The sequence below is a fragment of the Colobus angolensis genome, unplaced genomic scaffold, assembly GCF_000951035.1.
Source record: "Colobus angolensis palliatus isolate OR3802 unplaced genomic scaffold, Cang.pa_1.0 Scaffold105, whole genome shotgun sequence".
NCBI lineage: Eukaryota > Metazoa > Chordata > Mammalia > Primates > Cercopithecidae > Colobus > Colobus angolensis.
In genome coordinates this window covers 933,071-953,481 of record NW_012111475.1, presented here as the reverse complement: position 1 = coordinate 953,481, position 20,411 = coordinate 933,071, and the positions used below count along the sequence as shown (strand labels likewise).

Genomic DNA, 20,411 nt, shown 5'->3' with positions numbered 1-20,411 from the left:
GACGTATGAGAGCAGGAAATCGAATCTGCTCCAAGGGAAATCTAATCTAATCCCTGGATACAGGGAAGGAAGGAACTCCTGAACTTTGATGTCTTTCAAGACTGGGCAGGTTAGCCAGGTATGGTGGCATGCACCCATAGTCCAAGCTTCTCTGGAGGCTGAAGCAGGAGGATTGCTTGAGGCCAGGAGGTCGAGGCTGCAGTGAGCTATGATTGAGCCACTGCACTCCAGCCCGGATGACATAGCAAGACCCTGTCTCAGAAAAAAAAGACCAGGCCTGGAGTACAGTCACACTTGACACCTCTGTGCCTGCCCCGATCACCCCCTGACTCTGTACCAGAGCAGTCCTTCAGAGAAATGGAAGCCAATGAGGGCAAGGAGCAGCCACTTGCTCATGGGCAGCTTCCACCTCTTCACCAAAGCTGGAGGGAGAGACCTCACCCTAGCCCAGCCATGAGCTTAGGAAGCAGGGGGAAGGATCCAGGCAGGGGAGGGATGGTGGCTGGGGCGCGGGGGGGATATGGATAGGACTCTTGGTGGGGAGCTCCCAGACCTGTTCCAGAGGCGCCAGGAGGAACCCATGCTCCTATGCCATGTTCTCCCAATACCCTGTGGGGGTTGGTGGGGGCAGCAGGAGGCAGTGCAGGTAAGAGAGGCCATAAAGGAAGGGTTGTTTGGACTGAGCTGGACATGGTCCCAGACTAGGTCTCTCTAGGTGGGGTTTGAGGATTGGGTGGCAGAAAGGGGAGAGCCCAGTGTCCAGGTTCCGGCACATCAAAGGCCAGAGAATGTAATCACCAGGGCCTGGATAAGGAGCAGGAACTGAGCCTAATGCAAAAGTCCCAAACCAAACACTGATAATGGGCTCAGGAGGCTCTAGGTCCGGCCCTCATGTCTTCCACCCCATGGCCCTGAGTCAAGCCTCATATGGATATGGTTACAGTCCAGGTCCTTGGAGCCAGCTCAGATCCTGGCCAATCTATTTGGGTTCTGGAGAGGTGTGCCTGTGAGCCGCAGTGTGCCACTGGCCACGGCTCTCCCTGTACTCAGGGACTCCTAGTGTGGGACACCAGGGGCCCACGACAGGGGCTGGGGCCGCAGCCTCCAGAGGGATGCCCCATGGTAGGTATGTATAGCACATCAACCCTTCCCGACATCCCAACATCCAGAGGGCCTGGCTCTGTGTGCCCATTGTACAGTGTGGGAAACTGAGAACTAGAGCAGATGGGGGACCCCTAGCCTCAGGGGGTCTTCATGCACCCCACAGTGATGGGGAAGAGAAAGGATCCAGAGGCCTTAGATGAGCCTTAAAGCCATGTGCATTGATTTCCTGCCAAAGATCCCCTTTTGCTGATTCTGAGGTTACCTGGGAGGTGTCCCTCTGACTGTGCCCGTTTCCTGCCAAGTCTGGGGACCCTCCCCGAGTCCTGCTCAGATTCCAGGGAGCTAAGTCTCCGATCCTGAAGTTCCAGGAGGATCTCTGAGGATCTCCACTTTGTCCCTTTGTAGGAGAATGTGTCACTGCTGCCTAGTGCTAGGCCCGAGGCCCCAGGGGCTTGTCCTCCAGGGAGTCTGTCTCACTTCTGCTGTACTCTCTCTGCTGATTCCCCAGACCTGCTCTGGACATGAATATGCCCTTCCACCCACAGCACTGCTGCTGCATGTCCCAAAGCCCTGGGGGTGTGGTGGGGCTTGGCATCTGGGTCACCCTTGGTCACAGGTTCAGCAGACAGCACAGGACAAATCACAGGGACAGGAGCAGTGAGGTGGGACCTCCATAAGGCCTGGCCTGGCCCCCAGGAGTGTGGGGCTGGTAGAGACGTCAGCTCTGAGTTGGCGGTGCTTGAAGGACCTGCTCTGCAGTCTCTAGCTCCAGGGATGGGTCACAGTGTCAAGGGACCTGTCCCCCCAGGCCTCCAGCTCAAATCTCTTCCTCTTACCCCCAAATTCCTTTCCCATATCAATAAAAGTTCTCTCTTCTTTCAGCTGTCAGACCCCAAACCTCAGAGTTCTCCTTAATCTTCTTTTTCCTTTTCCCATATCCTCCTACCAATATTTCGATTGTCAATGTCCTATTGGGTCCACCTCCAGAATACATCCCAAATCTGTCCACCTCTCCCCTTTTCCACTGCCACCACCCAATTCCAAGCCACCATCATCTCTCTGTAGGTTATAGCAGTAGCCTCCTGTCCTAGTTTGGGCTGCTGTAGCAAATTACCAAGTACTGGGGTGCTTATACAATAAACATTTGGCTGGGCGCGGTGGGTCATGCCTGTAATCCCAGCACTTTGGGAGGCCAAGGCCGGTGGATCACCTGAGGTCGGGAGTTCAGGACCAGCCTGACCAAGGTGGAGAAACCCCATCTCTACTATAAATACAAAACTAGCCAGGCATGGTGGCACATGCCTGTAATCCCAGCTGCTCTGGAGGCTGAGGCAGGTGAATCGCTTGAACCCAGGAGGCAGAGGTTGCGGAGAGCCGAGATTGTGCCACTGTACTCCAGCCTGGGCAACAACAGCGAGACTCTGTCTCAAAAACAAACAAACAAACACCTAAGCTGGACCTCATCTACTCAGAACCCTCCAATAGCTTCCTATTGCTCTTAAAGTAAAATCTGCATGCCTCCCCAGGTCCTGGTCCTCACGAAAGCATGAATCCTCCTCATGTCCTCATCCCCAACTCACTCCATTTCTTCCCTCTGACAGCTGCACTGGCCTCCTTTCACCCTTTTGCTTTTCCTTGAACCCATCCAGCACATTTCCCCTATCATGCCTTTGCACTTGTCGTCCCTTTGCTGGGAATTTCCTTCCCTCAGCGGTTCATTCAGCCTTTGTCTTGCGCTCAGATCTCTGCTTCAATGTCACCTCCCCAGAGAGGTCTTCCTTGACATGCCCATTCCCGACACTCAACCACATTTTGTGCATTTTTCTTTTCTTTCAATTTTTTTTTTTTTGTTTTTTGAGACGGAGTCTCGCTCTATCGCCCAGCCTGGAGTGCAGTGGCCGGATCTCAGCTCACTGCAAGCTCCGCCTCCCGGGTTTAGGCCATTCTCCTGCCTCAGCCTCCCGAGTAGCTGGGACTACAGGCGCCCGCCACCTCGCCCGGCTAGTTTTTTGTATTTTTTAGTAGAGACGGGGTTTCACCATCTTAGCCAGGATGGTCTCGATCTCCTGACCTCGTGATCCGCCCGTCTCGGCCTCCCAAAGTGCTGGGATTACAGGCTTGAGCCACCGCGCCCGGCCTCTTTCAATTTTTTGAGACAGGGTTTCCCTCTGTGCCCAGGCTGGAGTGCAGTGGTGTTAACACAGCTCACTGCAGCCTTAATCTCCTGTGCTCAAGCCATCCTCCTGCCTCAGCTTCCTGAGTAGCTGGAACCACAGGAGCATGCCACTACACCCAGCTAATCTTTTTTTAAATCTTTACTCGAGATGAGGTTTTGCTATGTTGCCCAGCCTCATCTTGAACTCCTGAGCTCCTTAGAGATGGGGGTCTCGCTATATTGCCCAGGCTGGTCTCGGACTGCTGGCTTCATGTGATCCTCCCACCTTGGCCTCCCAAGTCGCTGGGATTATACGCAGAAGCCACCACATCTGGCTTCCTTTTAAATTTTCTTTAAAGTTATCTATTCCCTAAACTTAACGTACTAATACTTGCCAGTTAATCGCCTCACCATCAGAAGAATGTAAGTTCACGTGGGCATGCGCTGTATCTGTCCTCCTTGCTGCTCTGTCCCCAGCACTCAGCACAGTGCCTGGCACGTTAGCAGGCTCTCCATAAATACGTGTTGGTTATGAATAGGAGACAGAGTCTGATTAAGATTTAAAAAAAAAGAAAAAAATTAGGCCAGGTGCGGTGGCTCACGCTTGGAATCCCAGCACTTTGGGAGGCCAAGGTGGGCAGATCACCTGAGGTCAGGAGTTCGAGACCAGCCTGGCCAACATGGCAAAACCCTGTCTCTACTAAAAATACAAAAATTAGCTGGGCGTGGTGGCGGGTCCCTGTAATCCCAGCTGAAGCAGGAGACTCACTTGAACCTGGGAGGCGGAGGTTGCAGTGAGCCAAGATCACGCCACTGTGCTCTAGCCTGGGTGACAGAACGAGACTCTGTCTCAAAAAACAAAAATTAAAACAAAACAAAAATATGTGTTGGGTGAATGGTGAGTGAATGTCCACACCTGGTCTGAGCCACGCCTCCTCATGATCCACAGCCTGACCCATGCAATCCACATGCAGGCGCACAGCCCGCCATTCCACAGCCCGGAAACTGTAGTCGCCTCCACTTTCCCTGACCACCCCTAACCCAGCCCTCCCACCTCACGCCCCATCTGCTTCTCTCCTCCCAACAGCCCAGTCCTTCCCCTCCCAACTGCCCTCCCACCAGCCCTCCCACCAGGCTAACTGCTAAGCCCACACTTCCCTCTTGGTCCCCAAATCCTCCTCATGCTCGTGGTCCACTTCCTTCAGGAAGCTTCTCCACATCACTTATTACTGTGACAACCATAACAAAGCTAAGCTTTGGCTCTGCGCCAAGTACCCACTGAACCATTTATGTGTGTTTTCCTATTGAACTCATAGCAATATTATGGGGTAAGTCATTCGTCCCCTTTAATAGATGAGGAAACAGGTTCAGAGAGGTTGAGTGATCTGCCTGAGGTCACACAGCTACCAAATGGCAGAGGCACGTGTCCCATAATCTTGTCTGGTGTGATCCTCATTCCCCCAACTAGACTGCAAGCTTTGAGGAGTCAGGGCTTTGTCTGGACTCAGCCCACACAACCCAGATTCTGTATCCTGGGCCCACTGTGTCCAGTGTGTGGGAAATCAAAGCCATTATACTTGTGTGACTGTACATTGTGCCCCCCTCCCCCACCCCCATGAATAAAAATTGATGTTCCTCAGGCTATTTAATCCCAGGGACAGGAGCTCACTGGGGAAAGTGGCCAGCACCAGCCCATTGGACCAGAGAGACAAGGAGTCTCAAAGGATGGCTGGTAACTCTTCCCCACCCCACACACCCCTCAGCCTGATGTCCTGCACCCCACCTGCCATTGCTGCTCCCACCTCCTCCCCAGCAGCTGCCCAGCTCTCTCCAGCCCAGGCAGCACACAGTCAAAATGAACAATTTAACTACAATTTACATTTATTTTCCCCCAGACAGCCAGAGCCCCCAATTCTCCATTTTGTCACCCCACACACTTTTTCTGGGACACTGTTACCCAGAGGGCAACCAGGCCAGGCTGAACGGGGACAGGTGGAGGTAGGCAACATGGAAAGACTCCCAAGGGACCATGCCTCTCCAGCTAAGGGGGTAAAGTGCAAGGAGAAGGAGACAGCTGTGGACACTCCCCTTCATCAGCAAGGCTAATGGTTCCCTGCCCCCACCCATTAACTCAGTCATTATACTAATGATCCCTTAAAAGTGAGCCTAATGGCCCGGGAGAGGTGGCTCACGCCTGTGATTCCAGCACTTTGGGAGGCCGAGGCAGGTGGATCACAACGTCAGGAGTTTGAGACCAGCCTGGCCAACATGGTGAAACCCTGTCTCTATTAAAAATACAAAAATTAGCCAGGCATGGTAGTGGGAGCCTGTAATCCCAGCTACTCGGGAGGCTGAGGCAGGAGAATTGCTTGAGCCCGGGAAGCGGAGGTTGCGGTGAGTCAAGGTCATACCACTGCACTCCAGCCTGGGTGACAGAGTGAGACTTCATCTCAAAAAAAAAAAAAGTGAGCCTAATGACAACTTGCACCTGGAACGCAGGTGATGCTCTCACTTGCCTGCGTCACTCATCCAGCTCCTTTCCACAGGCAACTCTGCAAGGAATGACAATCCTGGGAGAAACAGGAGCCCAGAGAGACCCAGAGAGTGATTCACCTGGTGAAGCAAGACAAGTGGCGAGGCCAGGCGCGGTGGCTTACGCCTTTAATCCCAGCACTTTGGGAAGCCAGGTGGGTGGATCACCTGAGGTCAGTTCAAGACCAGCCTGGTCAACATGGTGAAACCCAGTCTCTACTAAAAATACAAAAATTAGCTGGGTGTGGTGGTGGGTGCCTATAATCCCAGCTGAAGCAGGAGAATCGCTTGAACCTGGGAGGTGGAGGTTGCAGTGAGCTGATATCATGCCATTGCACTCCAGCCTGGGTGACAGAGTGAGACTCGGTCTCAAACAAACAAACAAAGAAAAAGAACAAGTGGCGAGAAGACCTTCTTGTCAGGGGGCTCACAGAACCAAGTTCCCAGAAGCACTTGGCTGAGAGCTCCAGGTACTCCAGCCTCACGATCCACCCTAAGCGGAGACCCTCCTCCCAGACACTTCTCTCAGACACCCCCAGCCACCCCTCTCTACTCTTCACTTGTCTTAGCCACAATTTAGTGCCTCTAAATTCCGGAACAGACTCCAATCATCAAGAAGAAATGTCACCTGAATGAATGGACAGTTAACAAGCCAAGGACTCCAACACAGAAGGGGTCAGGGGTGAGGAATGCTGCAGTTGTTTAAGTGGAGACCTGGTGATTTCAGGTCAGGATCAGCTTTAAGGGCCCAAGAGTCAACAGGGCCAGTAAAGTGCTAACTTGGACATTATATTTATGCTAAGTCGGGCACTCAGTTCTGAGTCAAACTAGAACACAAAGCGGTAGACAACTAGCCATGCTGGAAAGAATCATGTTCAGGGCCAGGTGTGGTGGCTCATGCCTGTAATCCCAGCACTTTGGGAGGCCAAGGACAGCAGATCACTTGAGGTCAGGAGTTTGAGACCAGTCTGGCCAACATGGTGAAACCTCGTTTCTACTAAAAATACAAAAATTAGCTGGGTGTGGTGGCAGGCACCTGTAATCCCAGCTACTCGGGAGGCTGAGGCAGGAGAATCGCTTGAACCTGGGAGGTGGAGGTTGCAGTGAGCCAAGATCACACCACTGCCCTCCAGCCTGGGCTACAGAGTGAGACTCCATCTCAAAAAGAGAGAGAGAGAGAGAAAGAAGAAAGAGAGAGAGGGGAGAGAGAGAGAAAGAAAGAAAGAAAAGAAAAGAAAGGAAAGGAAGGAAGAAAGAAAGAAAAAAGAAAGAAAGAAAAGAAAAGAAAGGAAAGGAAAGGAAGGAAGGAGGGAAGAAAGAAAGAAGGAAAGAAAAGAAAGAAAGAAAGAAAGAAAGAAAGAAAGAAAGAAAGAAAGAAAGAAAGAAAGAAAGAAAGAAAGAAAGAAAGAAAAGAACGAACGAACATGTTCAGGTAAAAATAACATCTGCCACTTACTGAGCACCTACTATGGGCAGTCGCCATGGTTCATGCTGGGTAGACATTCTCTTGTTTGACCCTCACAACAACTGTTATCATCCCTGTGTGACAGATGAGGAAACTGGGGCATGAGTCAAGTTGTTAGTAAGTAGTGACGCCAACTTTCAAAGTTCAGTACCCTTGGCAGAGAGACTAGACTTAGCCATGCTCTGATCCAGGAGCAGAATTAGGACCCAATGGGAAGAATTGTAGGGACTTCATAAGACTTGAGTCGAGGGAGGGTTTGTTAGGTAGTCAGCTCCCCGTCCTGGAAATGTGTGAGCAAACACTAGATAAACATCTTCAGGAATCCTGTTGCAGAAATCCCTGGATGGGTCCTAGTTTAGCTGCCCTACAAGCTCTGAGATTCTATCTTGGACCCTGTGAACTATAGAGCCCTGAAGCCCTCCCCACCCTTGCCTCAGCCCTCCCTATACCTTTCTGAAGGCCCAAGGGTGCCTCATTACAAGCCCCCCACCTGTGAGTAGGACGGCCCTTGAAGATATTGGTCAGAGAGCGCCCCAGAGCTCAGGGAGCCTAAGCTCTGAGGGCCTCCCATGAGGCTGATTTGCTGCCGGAGAGGCAGGCAGGGGCGAGTGAAGTCAAGCCCCTTCTTGCACACCTGCCCTGGCCTCTCCCATTGATACAACCAGGAGCCATTTCTGAGGAAATGAGAGTAGAGGGGCAGAGTTGGTAGGTGGGTGTAGGGCAGGCCCCAGGGGAGAGCAGGTTCACCCTGTAGTTAACTGAGAAAGGCCCTGGCTTGGATTTCAGGATTCCTAAGTGGGAGCACTGGAATGTGATCCCCTGCTGGGACTCAACCCAGGGAGAAGCACCCAACACAGTCTCCCGGCAGCCCACCTGAGGGAACGAGGCTCTTTCAGGCCAGGCAGGGAGCGGGGGTGGAGGAGACACACGACCGGCATCCAGCCCTAGCCCAAGCCACCAATTAACTTCATGGCCCGAGGCAAGTTACGTCACCTCTTGGCCTGTTTCCTCCTCTGTACAGTGATGATAACATCCCGCCAGTGAGTCCTGATAAAGATAAATAACAAGGCCCTGTGGAAAGCTGACTGTGTTTATACCCTTGTAAAGTGCTATTATTACCCGGGGGGACCTTGGGGAGGGCCCCTCCTGGTCTGACCTGAAATGTCACTCCCAGACAGGATGCTGGATCCTGTCCTTTCCTGAGGGCAGCCCAGGGGTGGGTAGGGCCTGTTTCTAAAGAAGAGAACCCAGCACTCGGCAAACACGCACTGATGTTGGTGATGATCTTTGGATGATGATGGTGATGGAAACTGATTCTATCTGTGCACCACACCCTGTCGGCAGGGCGGGCTCAAACACAGGGGCAGCAGCTACCCTCCTGTGCATCGCTCCCACCCACCCCTTCCCGCCAGGAAAGCTGTCCACTCACACCCTGTCCTTCCCTCGAGAGGAAAATTCCTGTAGTAGACCCCATGGGCCAGAGGCAGTGACCAGGGGAGGGGACAGGAAAGGTTTGGGGGCCACACTGAGCTGCAAATCGACTCCCCCAAGCCCCACAGACATGCTCATCAAAGCAATTATGACTTGCTCTAGGGAGACCCCAGGGGTCAGGCTAAGATCTGGGGACCCAGAGAATGAGAGTAACTGCCCCTTCTTGATTTGTTCAGCAAAGAAACAGCCTGAGGGACTTAAGAGTTGTGACTTCTAAGGGAACAGCTGGGTTGTTAACACAGCTTGCAGGAGTCTTGTCTACTTCCAACGTGGTGCCATGTTCATCGTTTCATTGGTTACTTCTCATACCAGCTCCATGTCTTCCAGGTGCAAAAACCGAGCCCATTTGGGTAACCAAATGCTTAAGGTAGCAGAGATAATGACCAAGTCAGGACCCTGGGTCTCTTAAGCCAGCCTTTGGCTACCCCATCATAGTATCTGTCCGTTGATAAGGCGGAACCTGCACTGACCCATGAGTCCCAAGCACAGCCAGGACCCCTAACTTTGGTCCTGGCATAGCCATACCTGCTCCCCCACATCCACCCACCTGTTCGGAGACACCCACCACCCCGACTGTGGAGGTCACGAGTAGTAGCAGGGGCAAGTGTATGAGGACATCCAAACAGAATCGAGCTACTTGGATAAGCTGCAGAGAGAAGACACCATTTCCCTACTGCAGCGTGGAAAACTGCAATGAATCCAACCTGCAGTAGGTGACCCCTCTGGTCCAGAGATCAAAAGGATATAAGGGGGAAAAGGGTTTGGTGCCAGCTCTGGGGTTGTGGCAGCTGCCCTCTTGAGCTCTGCTGGGCCCCACTTGAAGGGCCTTTTCATATCCTGTTGTGGTCAGTTGTCACTGCCCATTTCACTGACAGAAAGTGACACCTGAGGTCGGGGGGGTCTGGAAGCTTGCCAGTCCAACCCCCACTCAGTGGAGGTGAGCTCCAGGAAATGAGGCCCAGGCAGCAGTGTCCTGGACAGTAAGAGGGGGAGGGAACTGGATGGGGTGTCTCGCCTGGGCTTGTTTCCTTGGTGAGGAAAAGGACAGGTCTGCTTGCTCCACAGGACAAGGAGCTGGGGGCACAAACAGTGACAAGGCTTTTCCCCAAGTTGGACAAACACAGCTCTCATTCTTCACCTGGGCCCTGAGTGGCTTATCACAAAAGCAGGATTTCCTTTAGATGAACCGCACTGGGGTTCAGATAGAAATGGAGTTTTGGAGGAAAGGAAGCCAGCAAGAGAAGGAAGAGGAGAGAGGCAGCCTCAGGACAGAGAAAGGAGCTCCTGGAACGAATCAGCACTAGGGTGTGTGTGCAGCACATCCCCGTTGGACCCTGTGCTTCTAGGCAGGTGCTTCAATGTGGCGGCTCTGTTAGCGCCCAGCCTTGTGGCAGGGTAGAGGCATCCTAACAGTCCATTCCTGAAGGGACACTGTCTAGGAAAGACACTTAGCAAGCCAGATCATCTAGTTACACATTACACCATGTTTTTTCATTTTGCGATAATCCTAGGATTTTAGTAAAGTCCTGTTTAAAGGTCTAGTCTTGACTCAGCCATGCTGGGGGCAGCTAAGGAGGATCCAGGGTCCACCTCTGGGCTAAGGTGGTAAAGGACAGCAGTGCCCTTTGGGGCTTGCCTACTTGCAAGGACGTCAGTAAAGGCTCCCCGAGAAAGTGAAGGTACCTCTTCTGTAGCTGTGTCCACTCCACTGCACTCCCCACCTGTTGTCAGCCTCAGATGGCTGGGGCTCTACCTCATTAGGGCAATCCTCACAGGCCCCCCTTTTGGCTTCTAGGACTCCAGCCATCCCACCGCTTTCCTTCAACAGAGCATCTATCCCTGGCAACTTTAAGTTCATGGCCGGGGCTTCTTGGAAGAGAACAATAAATGACTCGCCGGGCGTGGTGGCTCATGCCTATAATCCCAACACTGTGGGAGGCCGAGGTGGGTGGATCACCTGAGGTCAGGAGTTCGAGACCAGGCTGGCCAACAATAGAGAAACCCCATCTCTACTAAAAATACAAAAATTAGCTGGGCGTGGTGGCAGGCACCTGTAATCCCAGCTACTTGGGAGGCTGAGGCGGGAGAACTGCTTGAACCTGGGAGGCGGAGGTTACAGTGAACTGAAATCATGCCATTGCACTCCAGCCTGGGCCACAAGAGCGAAACTCTGTCTCAAAAAAAAAAAAAAAAAATCATGGACTTGTCACAAAAACCATAACTGCCCCAAATTCCCCAGAGTGAAACCCTTACCTCGATTAGGCCTGCCCTGTGTCCAACCCAGTACCACACCAGAAAAGATTCCCTAAGAAGATGATATCCACTGGGCCAGAATTTAAAAATAATTATATTAATAATAAATATGTTAAATTACATTTAAAACAATAAATAGAAAAATAAACTGATAAATAAAATCAACAGGTACAAAATGTTTCAAAATTCCAACCAAAAAAAACACACACAGACAGTCAGCAGACAAGACAAATGGACAGAACGGGAGGGCGCTAAACGCAATCACAGGAACCCTTCACAGTTGATGTCTCGGCTCCCTCCTCGCCTGGTCACCCTTCTCTCCCCAGCCTGGAGACAGACCAGGAGACTCTGCGGCTGATATCTCCGGGGACTCCAGCCAGCACAGGGAAACATCTAGTTCCACCTCCATGCCTTCTGCAAAGCAACCCTGAACCCTGGGGAGGGTGGGTTCAGAGGACAGGAGTGTGAGGCAGAGGCTGAATCACGGTGGGGCAGAGGGTAGTGAGGACCGGGACGTCCCTACAGAGGCAGGTCGGTGCTGTTGTGCCGGGTTTTCCTGGCGGTGCCATCATCTCGGGGCAGAGCTCTTTGCAGGTTGGACATGGCCACTGTCTTTTTGAGGTCAATCACGGCGTAGGAGTCTGAGCTTCGGGCAGGGTGGGTGGTAGGCATGGGGGCTTGGGGGCTCGAGGGGTTCTGGGGCCCCTTAGGGCGGTCTCCACCCCAGCCCTTTAGCTCCACCTGGATGTAGTTAAGTTGCCTTGGGGGCTCGGGCCCCGGCCGGCGGAAATCAAAGTTGAAGACCCTTGGGGAGCCGCGGCGGCGGGTCAGTGGCACAGGAAAGCTGCCATGGCTGTGGATAGCGGCCCGGGTGCTGGTGGGCTTCTGCAGTGGGGTCTCGTCCTCCTCACCATCAGGGAAACCATTGGAAGAGGGGGTGAGCCCATCCCTTGAGTCCCCATCATCCCCAGCCTCCCCTCCCAGCTGCTGGGCTTGGCTTTCCCACACAGGGGGCAGCGGGGGCAGGTTCTCATAGTGCAGCAGGGCAGCCCGGCGGTGGGCAAGGCCATTCCAGCCCGGCTCCTCTGGGTTCAGTCTCCAGCCAGCCCCTCGCCGCAACCCCCCGCTGACGTTCTCGTAGGTGCACTTGGGCTGGGCTGGGCACTCGGAAGGGGCCTCATTGTTATTATTGTGGTGTGGGGGGTCATGGAGGCTAGAACAGAGGCCCTGGCACTTCACCATGTGCCGCCGAGCAGGGGTCGGGCCCAACACAAACTTCACCTGGCCTGGCTGCAAGAACACCTGTGGGTCCCGTTGGTCAGGACCCCGGGCCTGCGGGAGGAAGGGTGCCTGACCCTCAGGCAGGGGCTGCAGGCAGTGGCGGCCCCTGCGGTGGTCATCTTCACTGGCCGGTGTGTTGACATAGGTGTGGGACTGGGGACAGAAAGTCCAAGTGAGGCAGGAGTGTCCCAGGGCAGGGAGAAAAGAGAACAGAAAGGACAGGATGAGAGAAGAAAAGCACACAAAAAAAGAGCTGGAGTTTCTTCTTCCTTGTCCTCCAACTCTTCCAAGGAAGCTACTCCCTTTCAAGGACCGGAAGGGACCCTAACAATGTTCTTCCCCTTCCCGTGATCCTTACTGGGAGGAGGTGGCCTTATTTCCTATCCCTCATCCCCACCCAGACCAACAGGGTAGGGGCTGGCCGGCTGCTTGCTCACCTGCTCATCAGGAGCAATGAGGGCATGGGTGGACTCTTCCCCAAGCGAGGGGTGCCGTAGGCTGCTCGTTGAGAGCCGCCGGGGAGCTGAGAATCGTGGGCCCTCTCCAGGGCAGCCATTGGAAAAGCTGGAGACAGTGTAGCCTAGAGCTGGACACAGGGGAGACAAGTCCAGGGGAGGGGAACTTAAGCCACCTGACAACCACTTGCAGCTGTGTGTGCGGCATTCTGGGACTCCTCCAATGGAGGAGAGATGTTCTCAGGGCCTCACAGTGGTTAAACCCCACTGAGCCACCAGCCCCCATCATCCTTCGTCTTTCCTCTGCTCTTCAAACCCTGCCCTTTCCCGCAAGCTCAGCTTGAAGCACCTCACCACTGTCTCCATTATAGCCTCACCCAAAATGCGTGAAGCACATCTTGTTGTCACTGGACCATCCCTTTGCTTCATTCTAGGTCTGCCAGTAAGGTCCAGGAAAGCTCCTCAAAAAAAGGGACTGTGCTTCTATTTCTCCTGCCCCCCATGGGCCAGTCCAGGGAGCGCAGAACACCAAGCAGGTGCCTGGTCTGAATTCAATGACTGAATAAGCAGAAACTGTAGGACCCTCTCCAGAATACGGTCATGGCCAGAGATGCCTGCACTAGCAGCAAGGAAAGTATATGGGAATGACCCAATAGACACAGGAAGAAAGCGAAAAAACTTCAGACTGCCATTTCTATGGAAACCCAAAGTCTTCCTGTCTGCTGCCCAACCATCGGTCAATACAAGGCCCAGGACTCAACAGCCTCAGCCTGAGTCACCTATCCCAGCCCAGGATTTATCGATCCTCAAGAACGGTTCTGATCATGGACAACTGTCCTGGAAGGCTGGCTCACCCAGCCTTCCCCTAACCTGCCAGCTTGACTCATCCCTCCAAGATTTGTGCTTCCTGGGCCTGTGCGTGTGTATACACTGGGGTCTCCTCACCATTGGGTGGCTGGGGGGCTCGAGGGAGGTCAAGCTCAGCGGGGTGGCTATTGCGGGTGATGATGACAGGTTCTTCCATCACATTGATGCTGTTGCACTGCATCAGATCCTGAAGGAGGTTGAAGATTTCCTCAGCACGGGAACACTTAAATGCAAATATTCCTAGAGAAGGAGAGGAAGAAGTGACCCTGGGCAATAGGGAAGGACCAGAGGAGCTCAACAGATGCATAATGTGCAGGAAACGTCCCTGAACTCCAGTCCCAGTCCTGCGGGGCAGGAAAGCCTCTTCTCATCCCGAGCATCCTTTTTCTTTTCTTTGTTGAGATGGAGTTTCACTCTTGTTGCCCAGGCTGGAGTGCAATGGTACGATCTCAGCTCACTGCAACCTCCACCTCCCAGGTTCAAGAGATTCTCCTGCCTCAGCCTCCCAAGTAGCTGGGATTACAGGTGTCCGACACTATGCCCAGCTAATTTTTTGTATTTTTAGTTGAGATGGGGTTTCACCATGTTGGTCAGGATGGTCTCAAACTCCTGACTTCAGGTAATTCGCCTGCTGCGGCCTCCCAAAGTGCTGGGATTACAGGCGAGAACCATCATGCCCGGCCTCCACCTTGATTTTGATTCTCTTCTTGTGATACCTGAACTCACATATCCTTATGAAAATGATTTCACCTCAGAGGAATATAGCTGGAGTGTTCAATGCGGTGTGGGAGTGGTGGGGCAGGGTACCTTGGGTACCAGGGTACCCTGTCGCCCAAGCTGGAGTGCAGTGGCGTGATCTCGGCTCACTGCAAGCTCCGCTTTCTGGGTTCACGCCATTCTCCTGCCTCAGCCTCCCGAGTAGCTGGGACTACAGGCGGCCGCCAACACACCCAGCTAATTTTTTATATTTTTAGCAGAGACGGGATTTCACCGTGTTAGCCAGGATAGTCGCAATCTCCTGACCTCATGATCCACCCACCTAGGCCTCCCAAAGTACTGGGATTACAGGCATGAGCCATTGCGCCCAGCCAGGTGAGTGAACATTCTACTCACATGCTGCCCCTATCTTCCTCTGCCTAACACCCCCTGCTTCCTAGGAAAAAAAGCTCCATCCAGAGCACCAGCCCTCAGATCACTGATGACAAGAGGGTCTACTCTGTTCCCTGCTCATTCACTTATTAGCCCAGTGCGTGGCCAGAAAGCGAATGCCTACTGTATACAGGTCCCTGACATCATACATTAAACTCTGGTGTGGGAAGAAAGAAATGATGGGCAGACTAGCTAAAGGCAAATATGGCAAGGCAATCACATGGCTCCTCAATGCAGCCAGCCTTACAGCCCTTCAAACTGCAACACTGCAACTCAAGGTTCCAGGAACAGCAGGACTGGGCTGAGTGTCTGTGAATCAGGGGACTCAAAGATGCCCTTGGGGTCTTGGGCCAGCCTGGACTCCTACACTCCCCTCTGTAACAGGGGGACCTGGGACCTAGGGGAGGCTACCTGGGGTGTGCCTGTGCATATACTCACAAGTAAGACACAATTAGGCTGTGGAATGGGATAACTGTGGTTTGCACAAATAGGATGGGGAGGAAATAGTGGAAAAAAAAGAACTACTCTGGCAAAATACGACGAGAAATACAAAAGACTGGGAAAGCCTGGAGTTGCAGAGAACCCTGCGCTGGGGCCAGGGGTAGCCCCCCGGGAACCCAAGTGTAGATCAAACATCACTAGAAGCAAGAATATCTCTGCCCACTCTGCCTGCTCACCCAGCGCCCATGCCTCTGCCTCATGAACTCCAAGGGTAAGATGTATGGAGGGATGTCTCCTCCAGCAAACATGACCTCAGAGGCTCACTATTTTGTTGGCAGCCTCATCAGAGAAGCTTCTTCATTCCACCTCCGCATAGTCATAATCCCAAACTGCACTGAACACAATCCCATGCAGTATTCTTTTTGCACAGCTTAAGTCTGAATCCTAAGAGATAAACCCAGACTATGCCACTCCTTCAGAGAGCCGTGGCTGGCTCTAGCCTTGACCTCATGGAATAACCTACCACCCCCGACCTCTGACTGCAGGGAGAATACATCACACTCTACTGCCCACAGGTGATGGGGACAACATTAACCTCTTGAGGGCTAATCTGTGTGTTAGGAACCCTAGAGTCCTGCATAAGCCCCTATCCCACGGTGGAGCAGGGCCTGGTACTCACCCTGACCTGTCTGACATCGGCGGCCACTCTCAAAGGAGAAGAGGTTGGAGTCATAACCATAGCGCCGCAGGCAGAGGTAGGGCCAGCGGACGGCCTCACGCCGGTGCAGGTGCAGCACCAGCTCACTCTGCGTCAGCTCCATCACCCCAGAGCCCAGCTCCACCCCCTCGTCATCCACATTTGTCACCTGGAGGGGAGAGGACAGAAGGGTCAATGAGTGAGTCCAACAAGTGTTCGCATGGGTCCCTGAGCCACTGGGAGACAATCTGATGCAGGACAAGAGGTGGGGAACCAAAGGTCACATCTGACTATCACAGACTCTACTGAATGCTACATAACTATATGAAGCAGTTTCATGGACCCACGGCAGTTCACTGGGCAAATCCCACTTCTCTGGGGCTGAGTTTTGTCATATGGACAGTGAGGGAAGAAGTAGGTAGTTGACCTCCAAGGTCAGTCGGTTAGGTAACAAACGTTAGATGACCCCAGACAGCCCATGGCTTAGTATCCAAGGGCCAGGTGTTAAAGGGGAAGGAGTTCAATTGCAAATTCAAAATCTTGAGACTGGGACACCCTGACCTAGGAAAGTCAAGCCCAAGGCAGAACCAATACATGTCTCCTCTACCCCGTCCCCAGCTACGAGCCCTTGCTGAGGGCTCCCTCTTCTGGTGGGCTGGAGAAACATGCTTCAAGATGCCCCAGAATGAGGAAGAAGGAGGCTCCCTCTACAGAGAGGTGGGGCAGGGGAGCGCACAGGTGGACTTGGGTCTGCCCTCAGCTTCCCACAGCAAACAGCAAACACTAATGTTGTGCTTACTGTGTGCTAAGCACTATTTAATTTTATTTATTTATTATTATTATTTTTTGAGATGGCATCTCACTCTGTTGCCCAGGCTGAAGTGCACTGGTGTGATCTCGGCCCACTGCAACCTCTAACTCCTGGGTTCGAGTGATTCTCCTGCCTCAGCCTCCCAAGTAGCTGGGATTACAGGCGTGTGCCACCATACCTGGCTAATTTTTGTATTTTTAGTAGAGATGGGGTTTCGTCATGTTGGTCAGTCTGGTCTCTAACTCCTGATCCTCAGGTGATCCGCCCACCTTGGCCTCCAAAAGTGCTGGGATTACAGGCGTGAGCCACTGTGCCTGGCCACTAAGCACTATTTTAAATACTGTACATATATTAACGCACAAATACAGAATTTTGTTTTCTCTAAAAAAAAAAGTGGGGGATATATAAAGGTATAAAAACACACTGACAACAGTTCCAAAAGCATCATTATGGCATTTTTTCATTCTTGGTAATATCAAGGGCCATGAAAACAGCAGTGGTCTGGGCCTCTTTTCCTCAGGCTACTTGAGAGGGTGTGAGCTCGAGAAGTCTCCATAAGCCTACAACTCAGCCTGGCATTTGATTTGCTGTTAGAGAAGCGGAGACAACTCCATTAAGTTGTGTCTGAGCCCAGGAGGCCATGTTGGGAACGCAGGAGAGGAGAGGGCTCTGGGTACCTTAAACTTGGTGGGGTGGTTATCCGGAACGCTGTCTCTGTTCAGGCAGCTGCAGCAGCTCCCCATGGTGTCAGAGCAGCCAGCCTGCCCTAGGAAAAACATACGGGATATGCAGGTCACCAACTTCAGCTTCAAAAAACCCTGCTCTGGGGAACTCAGGAAGAAGCACCTCATTGTGATCACCTACTCTGTCCAAGAGACTATGTGATACAGATCCTCCCTCAAAGACTTCACATTCTCAATCCAGGTCAGACACACATTTGATAAACCTTAATTCAAGTTACAATGTGTTAAGGATGAATGCTGATGGGGGAGAGAGCTTCTCAGAGGTAACATTCGATCTGGACCTTGAGAAGTATGTAGGATTCTGACCCATGTAATGACAAGGGAAGGACATAGGCAGGAAGAAAAGCAGGGGCCCAGGAGGTGATCTATAGCAGATGGAGGCGGGTGCCAACCCAAGGCCCTTATTTGGATTCAGCAAAGAAATTGTCACTTGGGGGGTCTCAGATACTTTAGCCTGTACCTGTCTCTTTTTTCCTCCCTTTTTACCTCATCCATTCTACTTCATCCAAGTTCTCTCTTCTCCCTTACTACCATCCCAACATCCAGCGCAAATTTATCTTTTTGATATCCTCTTCAAATGAGTTGTTACATTGTGATCAAAAAGATACATTCGGAAGACTGAACATTTAAAACAGTGCACAATTTTAATAACCTCAATTGGATATTTCTTCACAAAAAAAAAATGCTAGGTTTGCTTCCCTTTGTCTGAAGGGGAGACCAGAGGCCTTACTATTTGGCTCTTCCCTCCAGGATTCTGGTACTTGGATTATATGTCACAACAGTCAGGGCTGTGCCTAGAATGAAGAGGATACCACCCAGGCTTGAATGACCTAAGGGAACAAGAAACGCATGGACCAATACCAAGCAGAAGTTTTAAGGGGTTGCAACTTGTCACAACCTACAATCCAATCTGTAGGATTAGCTATCCTTCTAGAACTCCTGCTGAATGGTAAAGCTTTGAATAACCAGGTGACCTGTATCCTCTGTTCCTCCCAACTTGGGAAATGCCATAAAACTGACTCCTATACACAGCTCTTACCTCACCCAGGCCATTGGGAAGGGCATGGGGAAGGGTTCCCACTTTATTCCCCCCGTCCTTGCTGGGCTGTCATGGCAAACAGTCTGCAGAGAAGTCACCCGGATCCCTCTGGGATACACCTGGGGCTCACCTAGCATAGGAAACAGAGACACTGATTAATAAAACCTTCTATCTTCACCCCCAACTGTTAATGAAACTGACCTGGCAGTCCATCCCACCTGGGTATCTGTTTCAGCCCTAATGGGACAAAAACACCAATGAAGAAAGAAAAATCAAGGACAAAGAGAGCACAAATTCCAAGCCCCATGGGCCCTGAGAGGGACAGACTCCCAGAACATCAATTAGTTTGAAGTCTAAGACAACCCAAGGCCTTTTTTTTTTTTTTTGAGACGGAGTCTCACTCTGTCGCCCAGGCTAGAGTGCAGTGGCACGATCTCAGCTCACTGCAAGCTCTGCCTCCTGGGTTCACGCCATTCTCCTGCCTCAGCCTCCCGAGTAGCTGGGACTACAGGTGTCCGCCACCACGCCTGGCTAATTTTTTTTTTTTTCAGTAGAGACAGGGTTTCCTCATGTTAGCCAGGATGGTCTTGATCTCCTGACCTTGTGATCCGCCCGCCTCAGCCTCCCAGCCTCCCAGCCTCCCAAAGTGCTGGGATTACAGCTGTGAGCCACCACGCCTGGCCAAGGCCTTTTAAGTCACTTTAGGTCTCCCTCTGAGTCCTGTTACAACAAACACCAAAACCACCACCTTACCTTTGCAGAGAACTTTAACTCTACAAAGAGCTTTCTCAAAAGGACACTGTGATATAGTAGAGAGAGCACTGGTTTAAGATTCAGGAAACCAATATTCCAGTCAGTTTTGTTGCTACTAAGTATCTGGGAGACTTAAGTCAACCCCCCAACTCCCACCTAAGGTCTTAGTTTTTGGGGAAACCATCTATAAACTGGGGGGCTTCTAGCTTAAATAACTTGTAGAGGTAAAAATGTAAGACAAACATCACTAAAATTGACATGTTCCTCTTCCAAGACAGGCTGCTTCAATTTCGCATTTGGAAGCTTGATAGATTTTCTGCTCCCCAAGCTCTGAAAGGCCTAATTTCAACATAAATGTTAACAGTAAGCCAAAATTTCAGGGCATCTGAGCCCAAGGTAAACAAGTCAACAAGCCAGGACCCTGCAGACCCCTGGACATTCCACATTCCTGCTCTGGAGAAACAATACTTCCCAGGGCCCCTTGCACCCTGCAACCTTGGACAACTTCCAGGTAAAAGGACCCCATCCCCTTGGTCTGGCTTATTTTCTGGAAGGAAGAAGCAGGCTCAGGGAGGTGTGCAAGGACTAAAGACAGGTTGCTGGGAAAATACTGGGGCTTGAGCCACCGACGGGGTGGGGGGAGGGCGGGGGCACCAAGAACTCTACGGTGCAAGATGGGGGAGGGGTTGCACTTCCCTATCACCATCTCTTCTCCTTAAGATATCAGGATGTATCACATAGCTCACTGAGGAAGGACTGCATTGAGTGGAAATGGGGAGAGGCCTCTGGTCTCGGATAGTTATGGATCGGGGCAGGAGTTAGAGGGGGTGTGGGGGCTGAAAACGTATGAGGACGTTTGGGGAAACATGAGCAAGAATTTTGGATGTGGGCATTTTGGATAGTGCAAGGAGAATAGGGATCCTAGGAATTTCCGGGCAGTGGAAGCATTTGGGGGCATCCAAGAGAAACGTTGGGTCCGTGCGCATAGCAGATTTGCTGAGCGAGTGAGGGGGTTCTGAGGGCTCCAGGAGATGCGATGGTGTGTTCAGGGCGGCGAGGGTAGAGGTGGGTTAGGGGAGCCAGAGTCTGCAGGACTGTCAAGGGGAATTTCTAGACGCTCATAAGGAATGAGGAGGTCTGGGTGCGCGCTCTCCCCGGATCCCCGCCCCCAGCCC

At 52.1% G+C, this 20,411-nt stretch overlaps 1 protein-coding gene across 2 annotated transcripts in view; it reads right to left on the bottom strand.

The window, feature by feature from the left end:
• Positions 1 to 11,076: 11,076 nt before the first annotated feature.
• The window catches only part of FRS3 (fibroblast growth factor receptor substrate 3), a 10,743-nt gene continuing 1,408 nt past the window's right edge, over positions 11,077 to 20,411 (bottom strand). Inside the window, exons 1-6 of one of the 2 annotated variants that reach the window (XM_011943801.1) lie at positions 18,484 to 18,618; positions 17,379 to 17,467; positions 15,873 to 16,059; positions 13,682 to 13,843; positions 12,719 to 12,867; positions 11,077 to 12,434 (exon numbers count right to left, since the gene is read on the bottom strand). In XM_011943801.1, coding sequence (XP_011799191.1) covers positions 11,520 to 12,434; positions 12,719 to 12,867; positions 13,682 to 13,843; positions 15,873 to 16,059; positions 17,379 to 17,444 — 1,479 coding nt within the window. In that variant the 5' untranslated portion in view covers positions 17,445 to 17,467; positions 18,484 to 18,618 and the 3' untranslated portion in view covers positions 11,077 to 11,519. Of the gene's footprint in view, positions 12,435 to 12,718; positions 12,868 to 13,681; positions 13,844 to 15,872; positions 16,060 to 17,378; positions 17,468 to 18,483; positions 18,619 to 20,411 lie in introns of those variants that run through there. The other variant, XM_011943792.1, reaches the window with a different exon arrangement.